This window comes from Perognathus longimembris, chromosome 8 (assembly GCF_023159225.1).
Source record: "Perognathus longimembris pacificus isolate PPM17 chromosome 8, ASM2315922v1, whole genome shotgun sequence".
Classification (NCBI taxonomy): Eukaryota; Metazoa; Chordata; class Mammalia; order Rodentia; family Heteromyidae; genus Perognathus; species Perognathus longimembris.
In genome coordinates, this window is record NC_063168.1 from 27,592,454 (window position 1) to 27,619,612 (window position 27,159).

At 38.2% G+C, this 27,159-nt stretch overlaps 1 protein-coding gene across 1 annotated transcript in view; it reads left to right on the forward strand.

Annotated features, from left to right (window-relative positions):
- Alms1 (ALMS1 centrosome and basal body associated protein) overlaps window positions 1-27,159 on the forward strand; it is a 146,751-nt gene that overhangs the window by 108,324 nt on the left and 11,268 nt on the right. The window contains exon 22 of the mRNA XM_048352749.1: window positions 5,575-6,725. Coding sequence (XP_048208706.1) covers window positions 5,575-6,725 — 1,151 coding nt within the window. The remainder of the gene's footprint in view (window positions 1-5,574; window positions 6,726-27,159) is intronic.

Genomic DNA, 27,159 nt, shown 5'->3' on the forward strand with positions numbered 1-27,159 from the left:
TTATAAGTGAATACAGTTGGCCTTTCTCTATCTGTGGATTTTGCACTCATGGCTTCAACCGATTCTGGATTGAAAATATTAAAAATTTACTTTTTTTTTTTTTTTTTGCCAGTCCTGGAGCTTGGACTCAGGTCCTAAGCACTGTCACTAGCTTCTTTCTGCTCAAGGCCACTTTCTGCTCAGAGCCACTTTTGGCTTTTTCTCTTTATGTTGTGCTGAGGATTCCAACCCATAGCTTCATGTATGCAGGACAAGCACTCTACCATTAAACTACATTCCCAGCCCACCATTATCAGTCCTATATCTGAATATATATCCAGAAGAGTTTAAAGCAAAGATCTCAAACTGCACATCTATGTTTATCACAGCACTGCTTATCATAGCTGAGTGATGAGTACAATCCACATGTCCATCAGATGAACATGAAAAAAAGAATTATTGTTGATCAGTACAGTTTTCAGCAGTTGGAAGGCAGAGGTAGGATAATTCCACAAAAGCCTAGAGCTTTTTATCCAATGAATAAGCAAATGGATGAACAGAATGAAATAAAAGAGCCAGGTGTAGTGGTCTGCACCTATAATCCCTGTAATTGGGAAGGTAGACAGGATTATGGGTTTAGGGCTGCCTATACCACTTAGACCTGTTGCAAAGAAACAAAACAAGATCAAATAAATTGTGCTTTTTTTCTTATATTATGCAGCATTCATAAAGAAATTATTTTATATTCTACAACATGGATGGACCTCAAGGACATTACATTGAGTAAAATAGGCCAGTCACAAAAGGACAAATACAATAAGCTTCCACTGATACATAGTTTCTAAAGTAGGCAAAAGTCATAGAAACAAAAAAGTTGGTTTTCAAGGTGAAGAATTATGGTTTATTTGTACTAGTATTTAAGTATTGTAAGATGAAAAACATCTGTTGTATGATTATGTAAATATACTTAACATTACGACGATTTTAGTCTTTTTTAACCATACACAAAAAATTAATAAGGTGAAGGATCAAAATATTGCAGCTCTGTAGTGGGTAGTATGACAGACAGCTTGTAAAAGCAAAATGAGGGGTTGGAGGTGTGGCTCATTTGGTAGAATATTGTCTAGTGAGTGAAAGTGTCAGGTACTGAGCTCAAGTTCTGGTCTTGGACCAAAAGAAAAATGAAAAATATACCCTGCAAAATCATACTCAAGTAGAGAAAATTTTTTTCTATATTTTATATTTTGTTTCTAGAAGTCTTGAAATGTATAAAATCAGTTGGTGAAAAGGGAGATTTAAGGAACAAATTCAAATGAAAAATTACACTACTTTAGAGAAGAGATGAAATAAAAAGTTAAAAAAAAATAATGGAAGCTGGGTGCCAGTGGCTCACACTTGTAATCCTAGCTACTCAGGAGATCTGAGGATTGTAGTTCAAAGCCAGCCTGGGGAGGAAAGTCCATGAGAGTCTTAGTTCTAGTTACCACCTAGAAAAGCCAGAAGTGGAGCTGTGGCTCAAGTTGCACTAGCTTTGAACAAAAAAAAAAATCTCAGAGACAGAACTTTGGGCCTGGAGTTCAAGTCCCAGGACCCGCCCCCTCATCCCTCCCCCCCGCAGAAATAAAGGAATTTTAGGGCTGTAAAGATCCAACACGGTGAAGTGGCACTATGGCTCAAAGTGGTAGAGGATTAGCTTTGAGTGAAAAAGTTCAGGGAGTTGAAGCCCCATGACTGACCTCCCCCCCCGCCCCCCCAAAAAAGGGGAAAGAGGGCAAGCAGACAGAAAGACAGATAAATGAAGATGAAGCTGGGTACCAGTGGCTCATACCTATAATGTGAGTTATTCAGGAGGAAGAGCTCTGAAGATCATGTTTCAAAGTCAGCCAGGAAAGTTTCTAAGTTTCTAAGACTTTTATCTCCAATTAAGATTCTAGTAGCTAGGATTATAGAGGTGAGCTACTAGAGGAAAGTCCATGCCATATATATATATGTATGTATGTATATACACACATACATATATATGTATGTATTTATATTTCTACAGAAATATTTAAATATCTAACTTACTAGAAAATATATAAGATGAGAAGCAGGACCTCTACCAATAAAAAAGTTATTTTGCCTTAAGAATGAAGATAGCTAATTATGTGAAAATAAACCTAGGACGTACTGTTAGTCAAAAAGTGCCTAAGGGGGCTAGGCATATGTCCTAGTGGTAGAGTGCTTGCCTCACATACATGAAGCTCTGGGTTCAATTCCTCAGCACCTCAGTATTTAGAAAAAGGCAGAAGTGGTACTGTGCTTAAGTGGTAGAATGCTAGCTTTGAGCAAAAAAAAAAAAAAGCTAGGGACAGTGCTCAGGCCCTGAGTTCAAGTCCCAAGAGTGGCCAAAAAAAAAAAAAAAAAAAGAGTGCCAGAGAAGGAGAATGTCGTTGTAAGGCAAAGTTGAGACTAACAGAAAACCTTAGGAGACCTCCAAAAGACAGGACAAATACAGAACAGTAGTAGGGAAGGGGTTTCAGCACACATGGTTTATTACATCATAAAGCTATAAAACACTTTAAGTATAATGAAATTGATCTAATGTATATGTAAGTCTAAATATAAAATAATCTTTTTCATAAAACTGTAAGCTTTTCCAAGTGGCCATGGAGCAGTTTTCAAACAGCTTTATTAAGATATTCACTCATTTAAAGTATCCTTCAATGGTTTTTACTGTATTCGTAGATTTGAATATGGTAACAGTTGATTATTACTATAGTAGACTTTATTTTTTGTGGCATTATTTCATAGTATCTATAAGTAATTGTACAAAAGAATCTCAATTTGTCATGTGAGTTTATGAAAGCAGTGCATCTTGATCATTGTCACCCTTTCCATCATTTTCCCTTGTCTTTCCCAACCTGTCCATATCTTCAAGTTCCCTGGTTCCATTTTCACATATGTACATTGAATATTATGCATAACCAACTTTAGATAATCTTACTTTCATTTTACCACAAGGATATAAAATCTAATTTTTACATACTTAATTTTTATTCTGAGATTGTACTAAACTCCTTTGTAATAGTTTTTTAAAATGTATTTCCTAGAGGAAGCCAAAGAATTTTCAGTAAGGGACATTTAAAATTTGAGATGAGCTGGGTGCTGGGGGCTCATGCCTAATCCTAGTCACTCAGGAGGCTGAGATCAGAGGGTTGCAGTTCAAAGCCAGCCCAGGCAGGCAAATCTATGAAACTTTTTATTTTCAGTTAACCACCAGAAAACCAGAAGTAGAACTATGACTCAAAGTGGTAGAGTGCTGACCTTGAGTGTAAAAGTCATAGTCATCACCCAGGCCCTGAGTTCAAGCCCCATGCCATGATTGACAAAAACATTTTAAAAAAAACTAAATAAATAAAAATTGAGCTGGAGATAATAAAACTTTGAACTGACTGTGGCATCCAGTTGGCTGTATCAAATGTATAGTTAAGTATATGAATCTGGGGTCCAAGAAAGAAGTCATAACTTGAAATATAAATTTAAGAGTAGTTATCTGGGGGAGTGGGGAACAGGACAGTAGAGACCAGGTCTGCAAAATAACAAACTTCTTTTCAATTTTTTTTTTTTTTTTTTTTTTTTTTGCCAGTCCTGGGCCTTGGACTCAGGGCCTGAGCACTGTCCCTGGCTTCCTTTTGCTCAAGGCTAGCACTCTGCCACTTGAGCCACAGCGCCACTTCTGGCCGTTTTTTCTGTATATGTGGTGCTGGGGAATTGAACCCAGGGCCTCTCTTGCCACTAGGCCATATCTCCAGCCCCTCAAATGGTATTTTGACATGTTTTGATCAGTGACTTTACATTATGTATCTAAAACCAAGCAACTACTAAACAAACATAAAAAGGTCTAGGATAGACCTATCAGAAGATCACAAGAGCTCAACAGCTATGTACACATGATTATATAAGATGAGGATAAGCAAAAAGAACTCCAAGAGAAGGACACAGGAGGATTCTATTGTTATGTTTAATGTTCTAGGTGAATTTCCTTTGGCATACCCTACGTGGTTACTGTATATGATTTTGGTACACAGGATATTGTATACATGCTTACCTGAACTAAGGAAAGGAAAGAAACATGAGGGAGGGTATAACAAATATGACAAGAAATGTACTCACTACCTTATTATGTAATTGTACCCCCTCTGCACATCACCTTGTCAATAAAACTTAATTAAAAAAAAAGTAGTTATCTACATGAGAAGGGTATTAAAAGCCACGAGGAGAGCGATCACCTATAAAAAGAATATAATACCAGAAAACAATCTGGTGCTAGTTGTATATGGAGGTTCATTGGTATTAGTAGAGCAGTTTTAGTCCAGTATTGTAGCTCTTTTTAGAAGTACTTTGAAGAGAGAATTGGGATAGAGAAAAGAGGCAGTATTCCACTTTAGCAGCTTGGCCATGAAAAGAAGCAGAGCACTAGGCTAATACCTGAAAGGATATGAAGGTTTTCTGGAATTATTATGTACTAAATGATGGTGTTGGAAAAGATCCAGTAAAGAGGGATGATCTAACTATATGAGAAATATAATAGATCAAAGAATCAAGGGAGGTGAGGTAGGCTTTAGTGCATTTAACTTAGTCTTAGTCCATCTGTTCCTGCTGTCATTAAAAAAAATTATTTCTCACAGTTCTGGAGATTGAGGAGTCCAGGTTCAAGCTGTTGGCAGATTTGGTGTCTGGTATGAACCTAGTCTATTTCTAAAATGACACCTTGGTGCTTTGTGGTCCCATGGAGAAAAGGTTATATCCTCAGTAGTAGATGGCTTCTTTAAGTCTTTTTTTAAAGGTTACTGATCCTACTCATGAAGATGGAACCATCTTGTTTTAATTACCCATTGAAGGCCACACCTCTCAATACTATTGCCAAGGGGATTAAATTTCATATGAATTTCAGAGAACACAAGCATTGAAACTGTAACAGGTTGTAAAATGCTATTGCATTCCCAAGTGACTTTTTATTTAATACAGAAAAATAATTGTTAAGAAGTGAAGCTGGAAGATTGTAAATTTTATTCCATGCATATTTTACCACAACAAAATCTTTAAAAAATAAGTGGAGATAGTTCATAGTGAAGCACTATTAAATGGCTTAAAAATGTAAAGCTATATTTTTTATTTCATCCATTTAATGACTGATAATGAAAATACAGTCTTTAGTTTCTTAACTGAAAATTGGGTTACCCATAGCCATTTCAATTTTATTAGCAGGGTAAATTTAAAAAAAAAACCAAGTAGAATACATGTAATGACACTGTAATAGTGCATAAATCAACAGCTAAACTTACCTATAGACTAAAATATTTTTCTTAAAAGTCACATATCTCTGTCACATAATGGCAAAGTTCAGCCCAAAATCCAGATGTTTTGATCCCTCCCAGTCTGATTGCCAAATACAACACATGTCTGATAGGCAAGAATGAATTTTCTGATACTTTATATAAATTACTTTATTTTTCAATCTTTGTCTTATACCTAAGGAGCTCAATACAATTTTGTGAAGGGAATACAAATAGTCTTAAGTTTATTCGATATCTTTTTTTTTCTTACTTACAGAGTCCAAGTGTCACTCAGAATTTGAAAATACTACTCATTCTGTCTTCAGATCAGCCAAGTTCTATTTTCATCATCCAGTGCATCTACCAAATGATCAAGACTTGTGTCATGAGACTTTGGGAAAAAGTGCTCTTATGAGGCAGTCATGGAAAGATTTCTTTCAGCATCATTCAAACAAACTTAGAGAGCCCACTTGTCTTCCTATTTCTTGTCAAAGTGTGGATAAGACTAAGATGGATTATACCAGGGTAAAGAGCCTCAGCATCAATATGAATGTGGGAGACAGTGAAGAGGCACATGCTACTAAAAGTCAGGCCAGAGATAATCTAAAAAATAAAAGACAAATTAATGATCCAAATAAAGACCATAAAGTCATCACAGAGCTAGTAACACAGCCTACTACAAGTTTGAATGAACTCTGGAACAAATACCAGGAACGACAGAAGCAACAGAAACCACTTGATGTCAATGACAAGAAAGAACTGTCTTTGATAGAGCGTCTTGATCGTCTGGCTAAACTTCTTCAGGATCCCATCACACACTCTCTTCAGGCCTCAGAAAGTACACTAGATGGTAGCAGAGGGGAACGCGACTTTAAGGAATGGAATAATAAACAACAGAAAAACAAACTTCAGAAGCAGAAGCGCTATAGAAGTCTAGAAAAAGGCCATAAAAACATAGGTGATCTTAGAAAAGGCAAAGTAGCTTCTCAGACTGGGAAGTCCAGTCAGATTAAGATTGAACAGATTAAATTTGATAAATATATTCTGAAAAAACCAGGTTTAAATTATATCAGCAACACTTCTTCAGATTCTAGACCTTCAGAGGAAAGTGAGCTGCTCACAGATACTCCCACCAACATTATTTCCACTACCACTTCTCCTGGGGACTCAGATATATTAACCCAAACAGACAGAGAGGTTACTTTGCATGAAAGGAGTAGCTCCATTTCCACCATTGACACTGCAAGACTGATCCAAGCTTTTGGCCATGAAAGAGTATGTTTGTCACCCAGGCAAATTAAGTTATATAGCAGCATCACCAACCAACAGAGGAGATACCTTGAGAAGCGTTACAAGCATACCAAGAAAGCATTGAATATAGGTCATCCCCAAATGACTTCTGAGCACACCAGAAGGAAGCACATCCAGGTACATGGCTACAAATTGCATCTGGCTGCAAATTGCATCTGACTGCCTTGTTCATGGACTTCTTAGTTAATCTCTGCATACAGGTGAAAGAAAAGCCATTTGCCCTTTTCCTCACTATAACATTTCTTACTAAATGGAAAAGAGTGAGAAAGTGTAGTACAGTGAGTTGTCATTCTTTTCATCAACACTCATTTACCAATTTCCCTCGGGATGAGGGGCTTTCATTATCTACAGAGTACACTGATATGGGGAGGTTCAAGTTCAGAATAACCTCTACTCTGAACAACATTGCCTGGCTTTTGTTTATTTTTCTACTCTTCTGCCTTTGAAGAAATATTTTAAGTGCCTACAATCATACATAAATGCACAACATACAATATGAATTCTTGAAAGTAAATCGAGATTTGGGTATGATAGAAAAATTGAAGCTGCGGTAAACTACATCATAACTTACTTAAAACAAATGAGGTATTAAAAGACAAGTTAAAGCCAGAAGGGAGATAAATAACTTCATTTGTGTGTTGGGGGGGGAGGGTGCGCGTGCACACACACGTGCACATGTGCTAGTACTGGGGCTAGAACTCCGGGCCTGGGTGCTGCCCTGAGTTTTTCCTCTAAGGTTAATGATTCTACCACTTGAGCCTCAGCTTGAGTTTTGGTGGTTAATTGGAGATGTCTCATGAACTTTCCTGCTTGTGATTCTCATATCTTAGCCTCCTGAGTTCTTAGGATTACAGGTCTGAGCCACTGGCAGCTAGCAGTTTTAAAATTTGATGTAGTTTAATGTACCTATTTTTTTTTTCCTGTGCTACTTATCTGATAAAAAGAAAATTCATTCATATTGGCCACTGGTGGCTTATGCCTGTAAATGCTAGCTACTCAGGAGGTTGAGGTGTGAGGAATGAGGTTCACAGCCAGCCTGGGCAGGAAAGTGAGACTCTTGTCTCCAACTAACTACCAAAAAAAAAAAAGAGCTGGAAGTGGAGCTGTAACTCAAGTGGTAGACCAAAAAGCTCAGACATGGTGCCCAGGCCCTGAATTTAAGCCCTCATACCAACATATACACACACAAAATCATTGTTAATGATAACAGTGGCAAAACAGGCATCTTTTTTTTCATTTCTGGAGGAACATTGCCTAATTTTTACCATTGAGAATAATGTTACAAAAGAGACAGAGAAAGGGTGGGTGAAATACTTGTTAACTGAATTTCTCACATGAATTTTGTCATGCTGAGAGTATTCCTTTTTTTCTGTTTTGATAATTTTTTTATTATGAATTTTGGGTTTTGCCAATGCTTCAGCATCTGTTGAGACAATCAGCTGGGTTTCTTCTCCTTTCCTATTATAGTATATCTTTATTGATAAGCACATGTTGAACTATGTTGAACATTTGCATTCTTGGTAAAATTCCCAATTGGTCATGTTATAATCTTTTTCATAAGCTTCTAAATTTGGCTTGTTCGAATTTTGAAGACTTTTGCATCCATATTCATAAAAGAAATGGGTAACTTTTTTGTGATATGTTCTGAATATGTTTTAGGACATACTGTGTTGGACAAGCTTTCTATTTTCTTACTCCTCTTATTGGTCTTTCTAGTTTTTTTTCATCCATATTGAAAGTGGAATATTTGCTAAGTGTGATGGTATACACTTGGCAATCAGAGCAATCAGGAGCAGGAGCAGGAGGCTACTGAGTTCAGGATTTGCCTCGGCAAATACTTTGAGGCCAGGCTACATAAGACCCTGTCAGAAAGGGAGGAAGTATTGAAGTTGCCAGCTGTTACTGTGGAACTGTCTTCTTCATTCAGTTCTGTCATTATAAGGCTCTATTGTCATGTGCATGTATGTTCATAGTTGTTATGTCTTGGATTAGTCTCTTAGTAAAATTTCCTCCTTTGACTTTTATAACCATGTTTGACTTGAAATTTGTTTAGTCATATGGGATAGGGTACTGTTTGTTTGGTACTGCTTTCCTATGCTTTTACTTTCAAATTCCATGTCTTTTAAATCTACAGTGACATTTATATGAGCGGCCATGTTTTGTGACCATTCTGTCATTTCTGCCTTTTCATTGGAGACCATAACCAATTTATTTTTAAAGTAATGCACATAGAAAAGGACTTGTTTTTCCAATCTTGCTATTTTCTTTATGTCTTTACATACTTTTTGTAGACATTTCCTCCCCCCATTCATATGGATGCAAATACATGGTAGGATGTTGTTCCCAGGAACATGTTTTTGGGGTTTTAGGGGGGGTTTGTTTTGGCCAGTCCTGGGGCTTGAACTCAGGGCCTGAGCACTGTCCCTGGCTTCTTTTTGCTCAAGGCTAGCACTCTGTCACTGCCACTTCTGGATATATATATATATATATATATATATGCTGAAGAATTGAACCCAGGGTTTCATGTATATGAGGCGAGCACTTTACTACTAGGCCATATTCTCAGCCCCCCAGAAGCATGTTTTCTCAGTAAGTTCAGGCCTTGTCCACCAGTTTACTTAACTGTGGAGCTCACATAATTCAGAGGGAACAGGCTGAGTTGTCAGTTTGGCTACAGAGGCCAAATTCTATATGCAACCACTGTGTTTGTTTCTACTATAAGCCTCAGGATAGGATTCATACCTTGCTGAAAAGAGTCTCCAACTACTGCACCCTTTGCTGCTAGAGTTCCCCATTGCTTGAATGTCTATGTGGTACCACATCAGACTCTATTTCCACAATCACCTCTTGTGACTGCCTCTTGTCCAGACAAGTGTGGCAGGCTGTTATCCCCAAGACTCCTTTTTTTAAATTAATTAATTGTCAAAATGATGGACAGAGAGGTTACAGTTTCATATGTAAGGCAGTGAGTACGTTTCTCATCAAACTTGTTACTTTCTCCCTCATTTTGCTTCCCAGTTCCCTCCCTCCCCAAGACTTCTTGAACTGTGATTATTCCTTATTTTCAAGCCCACGGAGTGTCTTAATCTCAAACAGTAGATCCTCAAAATGGTATGGTTAAAGGAGAGACAGTCTCTTCCAGAGAATAGTCTTCCTTACCAGAGTAGCCATTGGCTTTCCAAGTCAGTATAAAGCTTCTAGGTGGTGTTGGTTTGTCTTGCAGGTAGAATTTCCAGTCTCTCACTAGTGCCATTTGGTTTAACCTGTGAATGCATGTGTTGCTTCTCCTTCTCTTTGGGACAGAGCTTGGAAGTGGCTGTTAATTTTCTCTGTTGCCTGGTTTTCTGTGCTCTTCTGTTACTCTGCTATCTCTTGTGATTCCTGATAGGTTTTTTGTTTTTTTTTCAAATTTTTATTATCAAACTGATGTACAGAGAGGTTACAGTTTCATATGTTAGGCATTGGATACATTACTTGTACTGTTTGTTACCTCGTCCCTCATATGTTGGTTTTTTTTTTCCCCCCTCTTCAGAATACAGTCTCTGCTGTTTTATCTGACCATTTCCCTTTATGGAGTCAAAGTAGTAGATGCTTTTAATGTAGTGTTTTTACCTTAATCTCCTGTTCTTTATTCTTAATGGAATGTTTTGTTGAAAACAAGTTTTTTTTTTCAATCTTAAAAAAATTTTTTTAGATGAAGTCTCACTGTTACCAAAGTTTGTCTCAAACATCTAGGCTCATGTGATTATCCTGCTTCAGCCTCCTGATCTTATGGAGATAGGTTTCTTTTATCCACCATGGTTTCTGATGAGAAATTGAAGTTAAGATGGCTGATACTTTATATGTTAATAAAGCTTATGACTTTTGATCTTACACTTTCAAGAGTCTCCCTTTATCTTCAGTTTTTGATGCTTTGATTATAATATGTCCTGTTGACATCATTGAATTTCTTAGACTATTTAGATTCATGTCTTCTATGAAATTTGGGGAGTGTAGAAATGCATATTTTTTTCTGGAACTCTCAATATACATACTTCTAGATAAACTCGATGGTATCTTCATTCTGCTCACTTTGTTTCCTTAGACTAGATAATTTTATTTCATTTATGTTAAAATTTACTGATAGAATTCACCTATGTAATGCAGTTTGCTGTTGAAATGCTCTAGTGAATTTTTCATTTCAGTTATTACACTTTTCAGGTTCATAATTTTTAATTATCTTTATTGTTATTTTCTATTTGATGACGTTTTCACATGTTTGCTTTTGTTCATCTGTGGTTTCCTTTAGCTCTTTGAGCATATGTAAAAGCAACTGATTGAAAGTCTGTGTCCAAGGTAGCTCACACTTACAACCCAAACATGAGTTTGAGGTTAGCCTGGATGTGTAGTTGCAACTCAGTTTGAGCTATCTAGTAAGAGAGCCTATCTCTCAAATCTACAAGTAAAGACTTTGTGTAATAAGCTTACCGTTTGTGCTTCCTATAGGACAGTTTCTTTACCCTCACTCTCCCCTCAGCTCCGTGAATGGAGTGTACTTTATTGTTTCTTCATATGCCTCAATCTTTTTTTAACAGTAAAGAAGTAATTTGATTAATGATTAGAAAATGCTTTATCAGCACAAATGTGGCCCATCTTATTTTTTTTTTTGAGGGGGTGGTGTATGTGTGCAGGAATGTGCGCGCACTCCAGTCTTGGAGCTTGGACTCAGGGCCTGGGCACTTTCCCTGAGCTTTTCAATTTGCTTAAGGCTAACACTCTGCCACCTAACCATCTAAGCCACAATGTCATTTTTGGTTTTTTTGGTGGCTAATTGGAGATAAGAGTCCCATGGACTTTCTGAGCATGGATCTTACTCTGCATACTTTCTTTTTCCTGGGGAATTGTTCAAACCCTTATGCTCCAAAGGTTTCAGCTGCATTTCTCAACTATTTTTTCCTCAGGTGGCAGTTTCCTATTCATTTGGTTTTCATTGTTTTCAAGGAACACTCATTCTTTGTAGAGCAACTTTACTCAGAGAATTCCTAGTTAGGTGAAGAAGTGACAAGCCACAAGCTGTTCTACTAGTTTTCAGAGAAAATTGAAACAAACTTCCCCAGGAATAAGGTACTCTGCTCTTTGGGGGAGTAGTTACCTACGTTAGACATGCAGGCTACCATAAGACAAGCTGTGAAATTCTCCAACCTTCTGTAGGTAACCTTTGTCTTTGTAAAGTGTTTGGTTGCTATAAAGCTTTGGCTGTCTTTCCTAGTCTTGATAAGGTTGATTTTGTTTGCCTTTGCCTGGTTGGTTTGGCGATTTTAGGCATATCCCTGTTCCTGCTCTCCCCTCCCCCCATATCCTTTAGGTCTGTGCTCCACTATTTTGTTGAAATCAAAGTTCAGTTTTGTGCCCCTCTCACAGCATTTGCTTTTCTTTCCCATGTGTGCGCCATAACAGATAACTTTCTTTAAAGTCTTCTATCTTTTCTTTGTTTGGTATTCTGGAGAGTTAGCCTTTAAGAGAACATAGACATTAATTTCTGAAGCCTCCATGGGCATCATAGTCTCAACATCTGCATACTTCAACCACTTAATCCAGTCTCCAGCCTTCTTGCTGGTATCTGATTGTGTGTTCTTCAGGTAATTTAGTGACTGTGTCTCTTATTTTGCTTGTAGGTACCAATGTCCTTAGATTTAAGACATGGTTGTACTCTGTCTTCAAAAACAGCTATGAGTTTGCAATTTGTACAGTGTAATTGCTCTAAAGGTAGGAACAATGTTTGATCTAGTTCTCTACGTAACCAAGTAGATAATGGGCCTATATCCAATGTATTACTGTGACTACTTATTTGTCATTTTAATGTATTGTGATTGTTTCTGTCCTAAGAATAGAGGCTTTCTTTCTGGCTTACTATATGAAAAAGTATTTTGTGGCTGTTTTATACACAAGGTAGATTTTCCACATAAATTATGGCATTCCAATTGCATTTGTTAAATTACCTTTGTTGACTGAATTTTTCCTTAACACTGGTTTCCCTGAAAAACATGTGAAAAAAGTATATTTTACAGTTAATTCATCTTTTGGTAATAGAAAGTATTTATACTCTGTGTGTGTGCTGGTCCTGAGGCTTGAACTCAGGGCCTGGGTGCTGTCCCAGAGCTTTTTTGTATGTGTATTTGTTCAAGTTTAGTGCTGTACCACTTGTGCTGCAGCCCCACCCTCAGCTTTTTGGTTATTAATTGGAGATAAGAGTCTCACAGATTTTCCACCCTGGGCTGGCTTGGAACCATGATCTTCAGATTTTTGCCCTCCTGAGTAGCTAGGATTACAGGCATGAGCCACTAATATTCAACATGAAGATAGGTAGGTAGGTAGATTTAAGACTTCCATGCTCACTGTAACTTATACCATAAATTGTATAAAGTGACTTATTTACTATTAAAAAATTTTTTGCCAGTAATCTTCCTTTACCCATTTTAAATTGGCATCTGCAAAATGTACTTGACTCGTCCTTTTGTTTCTGGCTTTTCTGAGTCACTTTGCTCAGTGTAAGTAGCATCTAATTTGTCTCCCTCCTCTCCCCTAATGTGAGAATCTTTTTAAGTATATTTATTCCATATGAAGTCAAAATTTGTTTGGGTTAAACATATTTTTCCTTCTTTTGCCCATTAAGTAAATGTTTCACACTGGAAGAGTAGGATGGGTTAAAAGAAGTTTTTGTAATAGAATTTTACTATTTCCCAAGCTGGCCTCCAATCCTGAGCTTAAATGATCTTCTTGCCTCAGCCTCCATTTATGAAGGTATTTATTGCAGTGAAAACAAACCCCTACAAAACATAAAACTTGTCATCTTAATCATTCTTGAGTCAACAGTATTAAGTATATTCACATTGTTGGGAAACAGGTCTCTAGAACATTTTTGTCTTAGAAATCTTAACTTTTTCCTCTCAGCCTCTGGTGACCACTAATCTACTTGTTGTTTATATGAATTTAACTACTGATACTTCATATGAGTGGAATCATACACTGTCTTTTTGTGAATTACTCTAGTAACATAACATCCTTCTATTTTATAAGCATGCAACAGGATTTCCTTCTCTTTAGAGTTTCGACAGTATTCCATTAGTTGCATATACCATATTATCCATCTACTCATTGATTGATTGACATTTGGGATTGCTTTACCTCTTTTGTCATCAGTGCTGTTGTGAACATGAGAGTGTAAATACACTGAGATTCTGCTTTCATTTCTTTTGGATTTATACCAAGAATGAAGTTGCTGTATTGTATGCCAGTTCTGTTTTTAATATTTTGAAGAACCTCAGTACTGTTTTCCGTAGCGGTTGTCCCATTTACAATGGGACTAACACTTGTTTTGACTTTTCATAATAAACATTCATGTGAGATGATAGGAGGTTAGGATTTTGATTTGTATTTCTCAAATGCTTCCCAGGATCATCTTTCGTGTGTGTTGGCAGTTTGTGTATTACCTTCAGTAAAGTATCCAAGTCCTTTGCCTTTCTGGTGTGTATATATGTATACATCATACATAGTGTGTGCATCTGTGTGTATGTGTATACATGTGCTAGTCGTGGAACTCAGCACCTCATACATACTCAGTTTTCTTGCTTAATGATGGCACTGTGTCTCTTGAGCATACCTCCAGTCTAGAATTTTGCTGGTTGGTTGGAGATGGAATTTTGCATTTTTCTGCAAAGCTGACCTCCAGACCTTGATCCTCCAAATCTTAAACTCTTGAGTAACTAGGATTACATGTGTGAGCCACTTGCACTGGACTCTTGCATCTATTTTTAGTACAATCAGATTTTCTTGTTTTTGTTTCTTTTTTTGAATTGCAAGCATAACTTCTAGACTATAAATTTCCAAATATGATAGAAAATGTTTGTAATCCCTGTCAACTAAGTACCATCATTTACAAGGTTTTCATGATCATTTGTCAGCTTCCTTCCCCCCCCTTCCATATGTTGAGTGAGTATTTCAGTTTTGGTTCATTTTTTTTTCTATGTACTTCAATCTTTGCCATTATCAGGAAACATTACTGTTCTGTTTCTTGACCTCATTTTTTTTTTTTTTTTGGCCAGTCCTGGGCCTTGAACTCAGGGCCTGAGCACTGTCCCTGGCTTCTTCCCGCTCAAGGCTAGCACTCTGCCACTTGAGCCACAGCGCTGCTTCTGGCCATTTTCTGTATATGTGGTGCTGGGGAATCGAACCTAGAGCCTCGTGTATCCGAGGCAGGCACTCTTGCCACTAGGCTATATCCCCAGCCCTCTTGACCTCATTTTTTAAATTAGCTTACATTACTTACAGGGGAAGATTTCATTGTGACATTTCCACTCTGTGTACAGTGTATTCCAGTCAACCTCAGCCCTTTGATTCCTCTCTTTTATTTCCCCATTTTCTCAAAATAGGCTTCATTGTTCTATTTTCCTGCATTGCAAACAACCCACTTCTCCCCATTCTTATTCACCTCTTTGTTATTAGCCCAATTCTTTCCCACTAGTATCCCCCAAACAGCTTTTTTCTGTTTCCAATCCCCTGTTACAAAATCTTTTACTGTCTTGCTCTTTTCCTTTTCCCCCTTCTCCTCCTGACTCACATTTTGTTTATCCATATATATATAATTATGTATACGGTGTATATCTCTCTATGTACATACACATCTCTATCTCTCTTTATAATATGTACGTGTCCATGGATATATTTGATTTAGGTATAGTTCATACATAAAGCGTAAAAATACAATATCTGTGTTTTTGAGCTTGGTCTGTCTCTCTCAGTATGATGCCTTAAAATTCCATCCATTTTCCTTCAAATTATATGATTTCATTTTTCTTTATGACTGTGTATCTATAGTATGTATATGTTTATATATATACAAATGTGATATATAAAATATATAATTATTAACCAGATTTTTATTCATTCATGTGTTATTGGATACCTCAGCTGATTCCACACAGTGCTACAATAATTAGCATTGATTTACTCTCCGTGAGATAAATGCCCAGTATTGGTACAACAGGGTCATAAGGAAAGGTGTAGTTTTAGTTGTTTGAGGAAAATCAAAATCCATACTGATTTCCATGGCTATTGCCTTGGGTTACGTTCTCACTAACAGTGTATGAGGGTTTTTCCCCTTTCACACACATTTGTTGCTTGTTTCCTTGGGTGATATACCATTCTGACTAGAGTAAGATGCAGTCTTAGTGTTGTTTTGATATTGAACATCTCTTCATATATCAGACATTTATATTTCCCTTATTACATGGATTACTCTTTTGCTGTTTTATTTTTTTTGAGCTCTTTGTATATTCTAAGTATCAATCTCTTATTTATTGAAGATATTCTCACATTCTGTTGCTTGTCTCTTAGGTCTAGTGATTGTTTCTCTTGCTATGTAGAAACTTTTAATTTGATGTAGTTTCATTTGTTCTCATCCTCTGGATGACTGAAATCCTATTCAGAAAATATCTTCTGATAGCTAGAAGTTCCAAGGGTTTCCTTATATTTTCTAGTAATATATTTAAAGTTTCAGATCTTAACCTCAGTTTTGTTGTTGTGTTTTCTGGTTCTTTTTTTTTGTTGTTGTTGTTGTTATTTCTTTGTTGTGGGGCTTGAACTCAGGGCCTGACTGCTGTCCCTTAGCTCTTTTTGCTCTAGGCTAATGTACCACTTTGAGCCATTGCTCCACTTTGGTTTTCTGGTGGTTGATTGAAGATAAAAGTCTCACAAGGACTTTTCTGTCTCGGCTGGCTTCAAACTATGAACCTTGACCTCAGTTTTAATGACCATTAGCCATAATGGGTTCCATGGTATATTTTAGCATAGTTTGAATTTTGGCTTCACATTTTTTTTCATTCTGCAGTCATATGCTGGTATCACAAGGACCTATTATGCAAACAAAGTGGACATTTGGGGATTTTTCATAGTTATTTACCATACTTGAGAGTAGATACCAAGCTCTGATTTTCTAAAGATGACATGAGTTCCTGATTCACAATTTTTCAGTTTTGTCTTTTGGAATTAAATAAATATATGTCAAAATGTGGGTCAGGCCTTGGTGGCTCACACTTGTAATCCTAGATACTCAGGAGGTTGAGATCTGAGGATTATGGTTCAAAGCCAGTCTGGGCAGGAAAGTTCATGAGACTCTTCATCTCCACTTAACCACCAAAAAATCAGAAGTGGTGCTGTGGTTCAAAGTAATAGAGCACTAGCCTTGAGCAAAAGGGTTCAGGGACCACACCCAAGCCCAACTTCAAGCTCCATGACCAACATCGCACGTGCATGTGTGTGTGAAAATGTTTTTATACAAACTTATAATTGGTTCACCCCTTAGTAGCTACTAAATTTTATTATTGAAACTATAATTTTCAGGGCCAGGCATGATGGCTTACAGCTGTAATACTCAAAGGTAGCAATCAGGAAGGTGTGGTTTAAAGCATGCACAGGTAAAAAAGTTAATGAGATACTATAACCAAGCCAAGTGTCTTGTAATCAAAGCTGTGTTAGAAATATAGATAAATGTTTTCTGAGGCTGGCCTTGGGAAAATCCTGCCTGAAAAATGACCAAGCAAAAGGGCTGAGAGGCAAGACTCAGAAGTGGTAGAACCTACCTACCCAGGACCTTGTAAACTCAGGAACTTGATCATACCCCAGTATTGCCAGAGGTGATGGGGTCTGTGATTTTTTTCATTGATTTGGGCATTTCCAAAAACTTTTCACAGCCAAGGACTGTCTTTTGGTATCACAGACTTTATTTCTAATTTTGACCGTAATTTTATCAGTGTGTACCTATCTCGTCTTAAACTCGGATGATTTTAAATTAATTACTGCAAACCTTTTTCTCAGAAGGAAAAGCAACTCCTACAAGCACCTAGCTGTTTGGTGAGCAGTAGTAACAGTCTTCTTACATAAAGAATAGATAGGTTTATCCAAGCTCATTTTAATGTACAGTTACTTAATTGAAAAGCTTTTCTGTATCTGATGTCTCTAACCAACAAGTATGAGAATGAGTTCTGCCTAAGTTATACCTAATAGTGTGTGTGTGTGTGTGTGTGTGTGTGTGTGTGTGTGTGTGTGTGTGTGTTGTGCTTGGGGCTTGAACTCAAGACCCTGGACACACTCCTTGAGCTGCTTTTGCTCAAAGTCTAGTGCTTTACAAGTTGAGCCACAGCTCCATTTGGGCACTTTTTTTTGTACTTCATTGGTTGTCTTTCAACCACAAGCCTTAGATCAGTAGCATGAGCCACTGGCACCTATCACCTAATACTTTTGAAACAAATATAATTCAAAAGTTCTGAAACATCTTTGAGATTGTGGCATTTTCTATTTTTCCCCCCTTCATCAATCAGTAATTTTGCTCTTGTAATAGTACACATTAAAACTAATGCAGACAAGCAAGCTCCTTGCCAAGCTATACACAACATTATTTAAACAATAGTAGCTGATAGGTCAGTTACCACTCACATTTGTAGTCATTTACATCTACATATGGCAGTCCCACTGCATAGAACTATGTGGGTTAATTCACACTCACGCCCTAAAGTTGATGAGATGGTTAAGATTCTCCATGGATGGTTGGTAGTTTACCAGTAGCATCTGTGAACTAATTTTAAAAAGCGTTCTATCCCATGGTTTACAAAAATTTTGGGGTCACAAATACAGATCTATGCATTGTGTTTATGGTAAATCTATGAAGGAAGTTAACATCACATGGCATCATTGCACTGGCTCTAGTTAGAGTACTGTGTGTTGCATCATACCTACAGTATATCCAGTGCCCATATTTTTTTAATTCTGTTTCTTTCTGCTACTATGTCCCTACCTCAGTAACATAGAAAATGTCCAAAATATAGTACATGATAAAACTTTTTTCTAAACAAAGCTACATAATCTATTTCAGTTTGTGTGGAAAATCACAGGAAGAACCAAACACTTTCCCACTAGAAATTTTGTCATCCTCCTGAAACTGATTAGTCTCCTTCATATGTGACTTGATTACTGCTTTTCACAGCACTGATCATGCTGTGTGATATATTGGTATAAACATTTGTCCTCCGAGTGTGAGGGTAGAGGTGTAACCTCTAAATCCCCTAATTTTGTTGAATGAAAAGAGAAAAGAATGTGTGCACAGCTTTCTTTTCCTCTTTTTGAGATAGATTCACTATGTAATCTAGGCATGTCCTTGAACTCACTATATAGCCTAGATTAGGCTTAAACTTGTGACCCTCCACCTCAGCCTCTCAGGTACTAATAATTCACATGCCATAAAATATACCTACTTAAAGTATGCAGTTTAGTAGTTTTGCTTATTAAAAGTTATTTTAGGCCAGGCACCAGTGACTCATGCCGTTAATCCTAGCTACTCAGGAGGCTGAGATCTGAGGATCATAGTTCAAAACCAACAGTCAAGAGAGTCTGTGAGACTCTTCAAATAAGCACCAAAGAAGCCAGAAGTGGAGCGTGGCTCAAGTGGTAGAGTGCTTTGTTCGAAGGGCTTTTTCCATTTAGTTGCCTTGGATCCTTGGTTGAAAGTCAATTTTTACTAAATTTTATTAGATTTTGGACTCTATTCCTTTAATCAATACATCTGTCAGTTTTACATGAATGCCACAATGTCTACATTACTGAGACTTGGTTTTGAATTTGGAAAACATAAGTTTTCCATTCTTGTTGTTACTTTGTTGTTTTATTTATTTATTTTTTTGGGGGGGGCCAGTCCTGGGCCTTGGACTCAGGGCCTGAGCACTGTCCCTGGCTTCTTCCCGCTCAAGGCTAGCACTCTGCCACTTGAGCCACAGCGCCGCTTCTGGCCGTTTTCTGTATATGTGGTGCTGGGGAATCGAACCTAGGGCCTCATGTATCCGAGGCAGGCACTGTTGCCACTAGGCTATATCCCCAGCCCCTGTTGTTTTATTTTTGAGACAAGGTTTAACTCTAGCCCAGGCCATCCTCCTGCCTCTGCCTTCTGGGAGGCAGGTGCTAGAATTACAGGTGTGTTCCTCCACACTTGACAACCATTCTTTTTCAGTAATTTGTGGCTCTTGTAGTTTGCATTTGCATGGAAGTCTGAGAACTGCTTACAATTTTCTTGGACTAATCAATGTATGTGAAATGTCTTTCTCTTCTTTTTTGCCAGTCCTGGTGCTTGGACTCAGTGTCTGAGCACTGCCGCTGGCTTCTTTTTGCTCAAGCACTCTTACCACTTGAGCCACAGCGCCACTTCCAGCTTTTTCTGTTTATGTGGTGCTGAGGAATCGAACCCAGGGCTTCATGTATGCTAGGCAAGCACTACCACTAAGCCACATTCCCAGCCCCTCATAAGTTATTTTTATCTTTAGTATCTCCCAGAAATATTTTATAGTTCTTAATGTCCAAGCTTAGCACACATATATGTATGTGTATATATATATATGTGTGTGTGTGTGTATATACATACATACACATATATATATATATACATACACACATACATATAACTTAATTCTTTTTTTTTTTTTTTTTGGCCAGTCCTGTGGCTTGGACTCAGGGCCTGAGCACTGTCCCTGGCTTCTTTTTGCTCAAGGCTAGCACTCTGCCACTTGAGTCACAGCGCCACTTCTGGCCATTTTCTATATATGTGGTGCTGGGGAATTGAACCCAGGGCCTCATGTATACGGGGCAAGCACTCTTGCCACTAGGCCATATCCCCAGGCCCCAAAACTTAAGTCTTAAATATTTTTTTATTTTGATGGGATTGTTTTTTTAAATTTTGTTTTTTATTGCAACAATATGCAAATATCATTTTTGATGTTACTAGTCTACAGTCTGGCTAAACTTACTTTTTTTTTTTGCCAGTCCTGGAGCTTGGACTCAGGGCCTGAGCTCTGTCCCTGGCCTCTTCGCTCAAGGCTAGCACTCTACCACTTGAGCCACAGCGCCACTTCTGGCCTTTTCTATATATGTGATGCTGAGGAATCTAACCCAGGGCTTCATGTATACGAGGCAAGCACTCTTGCCACTAGGCCATGTTCCCAGCCTGAAACTTAGTATTTTTAAAAAAAATATTTCTTTGTGAATTTTTAGTATTACTACAGGTAGGATCCTGTGAATGAAAACAACTTTACTTCTTCCTTTCCAACCTGGACTCTTCTTTCAGATACTTTATATGCAAGACAACATACACACACACACACGGTAGCACATTTTTATCTTTAAATGTTTCCCTTGAAAACAAGTCTAAAGTGGTATCTAACGTGGTTTCCCTTTTTTACAACCACCCAGGAAATATTGTGTATCAACATGGTCTTATCTTCCTCATTGTCCTTTGAGTTTTTAGGACAAAAAGCCCTGACTCCAAGGTCCCCAACTGAACTAAGTTGGGCTACCGACATCAATATGTTGATTAAAGAGACAAGTAATAGGAAAGGTAGAGAAAGGAAATTTAACTGAACATAGCTGCAACAGTAAGGAGCTTACTGGAACCTCAAAGCTTTATAGAATAAAAGAGGCAAGAGAAAGGATTTGAAATATGCACAGTTTACACACCAGGCAGGCTTGACCATGCCAGTGGTCTGATTATCATTGTTTTAGTTTGAATGGTTCTTGGAAGTTAGAACCACTACCATCACTTGAGAGCAGCAATCTGGGTCTCACAATTACTTCTGCTTCAGGTTACTGTTCCAGTTTACAGTCTCCTCGTCATAGGGTATTGCCCTTTGTGGGTTATCTTTGTTCCTCAAGGCTTGCTGTTGCTTGGGGTGGGGGCTGGTCCTCCTTTATATAGCAGTTTTAGCTATCCATCCCTGTCCTTTCTGGAATCCTAGGTGATTATATGATAAACTCAGGAGGAAAAATTAAAGAGGCATACATAGAGCCTGAGAAGAATGAAATGGAGTTGGTTACCTTGGTGCCCTCCTTCAATTTCTCACTGTCAAGTCACCATTTTAATTTCATGGGAACTAAGATCCCAAGGCACACCCCCCCCCCCATCTCTCTCAATCTTTCTACATGAACTGGTTTATCTCAAGAAAACATCAAGGGTGCCATCATTCGCTCCATAGTCATAAAACTCCATGTACCACTCTAATGGTTTTGCTTACATGCTAATAATTTTATGCTTAGAAACTAGTGAGGAAAGCAAGGCTCATTGGGAGCAATCATGAAAAGGCCATTTTCCTTAGTAGCTACTTTTGCTGATTGGGGCACAATAGAGATCTCAGAATGTAAGATCTTAACAAGATTAATTTATTTCCTATGGCTTTTGGGGGGAATATAACAAGTATTTTTAAAATATATTATTATGGCATTGTACAGAGGGGTGTTTTCATAAGTTAGGTAATGAGTACATTTCATTTTTGGACAGTGTTCCCCTTTGCTTTCCTTCTGTTTCCCCCTCCTGTTCCTGCCCACAAGTTAACAGAAGTATTTTTTTTTATTTTTATTATCAAACTGATATACAGAGTGGTTACAATTTCATACGTTAGGCATTGGATACATTTCTTGTACTGTTTGTAACAGAAGTATTTTTAAGTTGGTACAAATGGTCTGAGCCCTAGCCTTATAAATAAATTGCAATAAGTTAAACAGCATCCAAGAGAAGAGAAAGGAAAATAACAGAGCTAAATATTAATAAGTGCCTCCATTCAGAAAGAATTGAATTTAGCTGTTTACTAAATGGAGACAATATGTTTATCTACATCTCATCACTTTAGTTACACTATTTGAATAATTAAGGATATAATTACAACACTCTTGCCTTTTATTGTTGTTGTTGTTGGTCATGGGGCTTGATCTTGGGACCTGGGTACTGTCCCTGAGTTCTTTTGCTCAAAGCTAGCACTCTACCACTTTGAACCACAGTGCCACTTGTGGTTTTCTCATGGTTAATTGGAGATAAGAGTGTCACAGATTTCTCTGCCCCAGCTGGCTTCGACCAGGATCCTCAAATCTCAGCTTCCTGTGTAACTAGGATTACAGGCATGAGCCACTAGCACCTAACAATATTCTGTCTTGATAAGAGCACAAGTTCTCCTTTGGACTGAAGTCATACCTAAGGCAATCTAAATTTGGAAGCCTCCTTGCAAAGGAAGTGTGTGGTCTCATGATTTAAGAGTGATGGTAGCCTGCCTTATTTGGATTAAAAGTGTGTGTGTGTGTGTGTGTGTGTATTTGGTTAGGGCTTAACTAAAAGCCCTATATGGAATAGAGCCCATATCCATATAGGATTATACCCTATATTGAGTATGGCCAGGAGTAGAACCACCAAGAAGCTCTCATTATTTGGTTTCTGGCTTTTATGTGTTTGGATTATGGGGAACTAACAAATGGGAGACAGTTTGTCCTGGAAGGCACAGGGAACTCCAGCCACACCCAACAACCCATTCATAGGGCACAGGACCACTCAAGGCTCTTGCAAGTACATAGCTATCCTCGTGGTACAGAATGTGCCCTTGTCTATGGAATGAGTTTGTCAGCCAAGCCACATAGATTCAATTGTGATAATCAGATTTGATATAAACATCTCTTGGGGTCCAATTCTTGATTCAGAGGATTTCATAATAATTTTTAGTTTTAACTGCCCAGAGCTATTTCTTCCTAGCTGACCTTGTTTTGTCCTTAGCCACTTAATTCTATCATTTACCCCATAGTCCATTCTGGAATGGCATTGACTTAAAACTAAATCAAACACAGTTTTGTTGTAGTTAACTGTTGAAAACATAAGGAAAAATACATTCTCCCAGATTCTAGGCCACATGGAGAATTTTTGTCATAAACCAATTAACTGGTTTTTCCAAGGTAGTCTGTTGGTAGCAGAGATGGGGAGCTCCTTGTACATGCAAGTTAGTCTGCCAGTGGACCTCAGAAACTACAAATCTAATCTGCAGACAGACTGTAGCTGCTTTGGAGCTAGGAAATGAAAGTGGAGTGTAGGCAGTATAATTCATGATTGTCTTAAGGTGTGTTGCTTGGATAAAGTTGATGTTTTGAAGAGATATTTGAGGCCTTTTATGGAAATTTCTACTTAGTGGGACAACCATTGATCCTGTTTGGAGTCAGAGGGCTGATCTTAGCCCTCTTAAAAGTTAGCTAGAGTTATATTTGTGAGCCAGTGATACCTACCTTGATGCTGCATCATCCATGTGTTTTATTACCTCTGAAACGAGAAGTCTACTGTTATTTGTAAGGAATTAGGTATGCCATACATAGTGGTAATGTCTTAACAGAGCTCATACCACCTCTGAAGCTCTTTTGGATATGCTGTGACCTAACTATGACATGTATCAATAAAAGCTAGTAGATATCTGAAGTTTCCAGCAGCCTTAGTCATCTGGGTAAAGACCACTTGCCAATCTTTAAAGGAACATTGACCACAATCTTAAGCACCCTGAGATTATTGGCATCTTTTTTTCCTTCAGGTACTGTTTAAACAAAATTCACACTTTTGGGTTACCTCTTTATTGTTTGATATAACCCTGGCCCTCCAAGGTATTGCCTGAAAATTTAATTAATGCAAGTCAACTCACTCTACATGAGAGTCTTAATGGATATAGTTAAGCCATAAAAAACAAGCTTTTCAGATAAGTCTATATGAGTGTTTACCTTCTAATGAGAGAAAGAGTTTCATAAACTTCATTCTTGGGCTATCCTACCTGTTGACAGAGTTTCCCTTTGATGCCCCAGGGCAGTGTGTGATTGCTACCTCTTGCCCATGAGGATAGCTTCAGGAGTTTGCATATCATCTGAGGATCCTTTATATCGTTATTGGAAGTAGAATCCCCTTTCCTCCCTCCATATAACACCATGGGCATAGATAATCATAAAGGCATACTTTTCTCCTGGAGGCTATTAATTTAACCTTTTGAGCAGATGTATATGCTGAGAAGTGGTTTGATTTGATTACCTCTTGCAGAGGCACTACTGCATACCCAGTGTGATGTTTTCCATAATAAATGAAGCTGTTTGCATGCATGAAGAGTTCTCAGTTTGCATGACCAAACTTCTAGTGTCACATCTGTCAGCTACAAAAGTATCAAGAACTTCCAGGGCTGGGGATATAGCCTAGTGGCAAGAGTGCCTGCCTCGGATACACGAGGCCCTAGGTTCGATTCCCCAGCACCACATATACAGAAAACGGCCAGAAGCGGCGCTGTGGCTCAAGTGGCAGAGTGCTAGCCTTGAGCGGGAAGAAGCCAGGGACAGTGCTCAGGCCCTGAGTCCAAGGCCAGGACTGGCCAAAAAAAAAAAAGAAAAGAACTTCCAAGAATTCATGGTTCATGGTTAGAGGCTCAGGAGAGGCCCAGGTCCTGCAGGCAGCCATAGCTAGTTCTAAACCTGATAGTTGTTTGAAGGGTCACATTAGGGTCATCTAACAAGACAGTGTGATAATTTGCTGATCTTCCTGGCAGTTGAGCAAGCTTAAGACCTGATGTGGCAGTAGTAGTAGAGTGTCCCAAGGGGGTAAATTTTTTGGCTTCTTTCACATCACAAATGGCTGCTACTGGACAAGAGGCATGGCTCAAATGGTAGAGTACCAATAGTGAGCAGAAAAGGCCAAGCAAGAACTTGAAGGCCTAAGTTCAAGTGACTGTCCTGAAAGAAGGATGTCATCCATTGGCTGTGTGGTCCAAACAGGTTGGGAAACAACCCAGCAACTGAACAAGAGTAAAGTTGAGCCTGGGCAAACCTCTATCAGTCCTTGCAAGTTTTAAAAGCAGTTTGGCATTTGTTGACTTAACACTTAAGATCTGTCCCAATTAAAGCTAGGGCTTTACTGTAATCTCCAAATTATCTATATTCTATATTAGCCTCCCAGGCCCAGAAGCTTTCCAACCTTAAGGTTTCAGGGACCGAAATACTAGCAAAACCCCTTTCCAGTTAGCAGTTAGTCCTCATTGACCTTGCTATAATTGGAGCCTCAGGTAAACAACTTGTTCTTTGCAAATTTTGCTTCATGAAAAGACAGCTTATACTAGCATTCAGCAAAGTGATTATGAATATGAATGGTATATCTTAGGTGAGGCTCCTCAGTCACAGATGAGCAAATCATCCACATACTGAAGCAAAGTTCCCTGATTCAACCGTAACATTTAACTCTTGGGGCTACTATATCCTCAGAGATCACTGGTGAGTTTTTTAATCCCTGTGGAAGCACTATCAGACAAGTGTTAAAGAAAAAGTATTCGTGGCTCACTTTTAAGCAGAATGCAAAAACAAGTGAACCATTTACCCTCTGTCAGTAAGAAATTTAGAAGAATGCAAGGGTTAGGCACTGTAGGGTAAATATCCTGAACAATTTTATCAATGGCTCAGATAGTGAATAAAATGATAGTCCTCCGATGTTTTTGTTGTTGTTGTTGTTGTTATTGTTGTTGTTTAAAGTTTTGTCCGTCATGGGGCTTGATCAAACTCAGGGCTTCAGCCCTGTCTCTGAACATTTTTGTACAAGACTGGTGTTTTACCCTTGAGCCACAGCTCCACTTCTGGTTTTCAGGTGGCTAATTGGAGATAAGAATCTCATTGACTTTGCTGCCTGGTCTGGCTTCAATCCATGATCCTCGGATCTCAAATCTGAGTAGCTAGGATTCAGGTGTGAGCCACCAGCACCTGGCCAGGTTTTTGTTCGTTGTTAAACTGACAGAATGCAAGTATAATAGTGTGAGTGGAACAGTATACAACTCAGTTCAGTAATCTAAGGTCACTTTATTATAGAGGAAAAATAAAATTAAGTATAAAATTAATTTTAGCTAAGTGTTCATAGCAATGTGCCATAATATCCTATACTGTCACATTTACTTATTGCTTACCCATTCAGGGAGTTCTCAAAGGGTCTTTATATTGATTATAAATATCCATTCAAAATAATTTGGGGGGGGTTTTATCTATAATGTGTGGCTGAAGTAAATAGCCTGCAGCCTGGCCTCATAGACTACCTACCTCAGTAGTGTTGTTTACTTTCTTGTCCATTTAGGTCAGAATTGGTAAACTCATTATCAGAAAGTAATCTCTTTTTTTTTTTTTTTTTTTTTTTTTTTTTTTTTTTGGCCAGTCCTGGGCCTTGGACTCAGGGCCTGAGCACTGTCCCTGGCTTCTTCCCGCTCAAGGCTAGCACTCTGCCACTTGAGCCACAGCGCCGCTTCTGGCCGTTTTCTGTATATGTGGTGCTGGGGAATCGAACCTAGGGCCTCGTGTATCCGAGGCAGGCACTCTTGCCACTAGGCTATATCCCCAGCCCAGAAAGTAATCTCAAATGTGGCTTTTACTGCAGTGTTGATGGAACTAAAGCTCATTATGTTGGGTTGGGCATTAAATAACGTATTTTTAAAAAATGAGTGGTAGGGATAGATCAGATCACTTTAGAATTTGAAGGGGTTGTGGATTGGATTTCCTCAAGTGCCTACTGTTTGGGCTTTTATTTTAGGCCTTTAAATGGGGGAATTAGAATGTCTTAAACAGAAACAAACCTTGACAATGGAGGGGATGGCACCTGGGTAGCTTTTCCTGGGTTAACATCAGTTGAAGATGGAATATCTATTCAGGTGGTAATACACCTGCATTTGCTGCTTCTCTG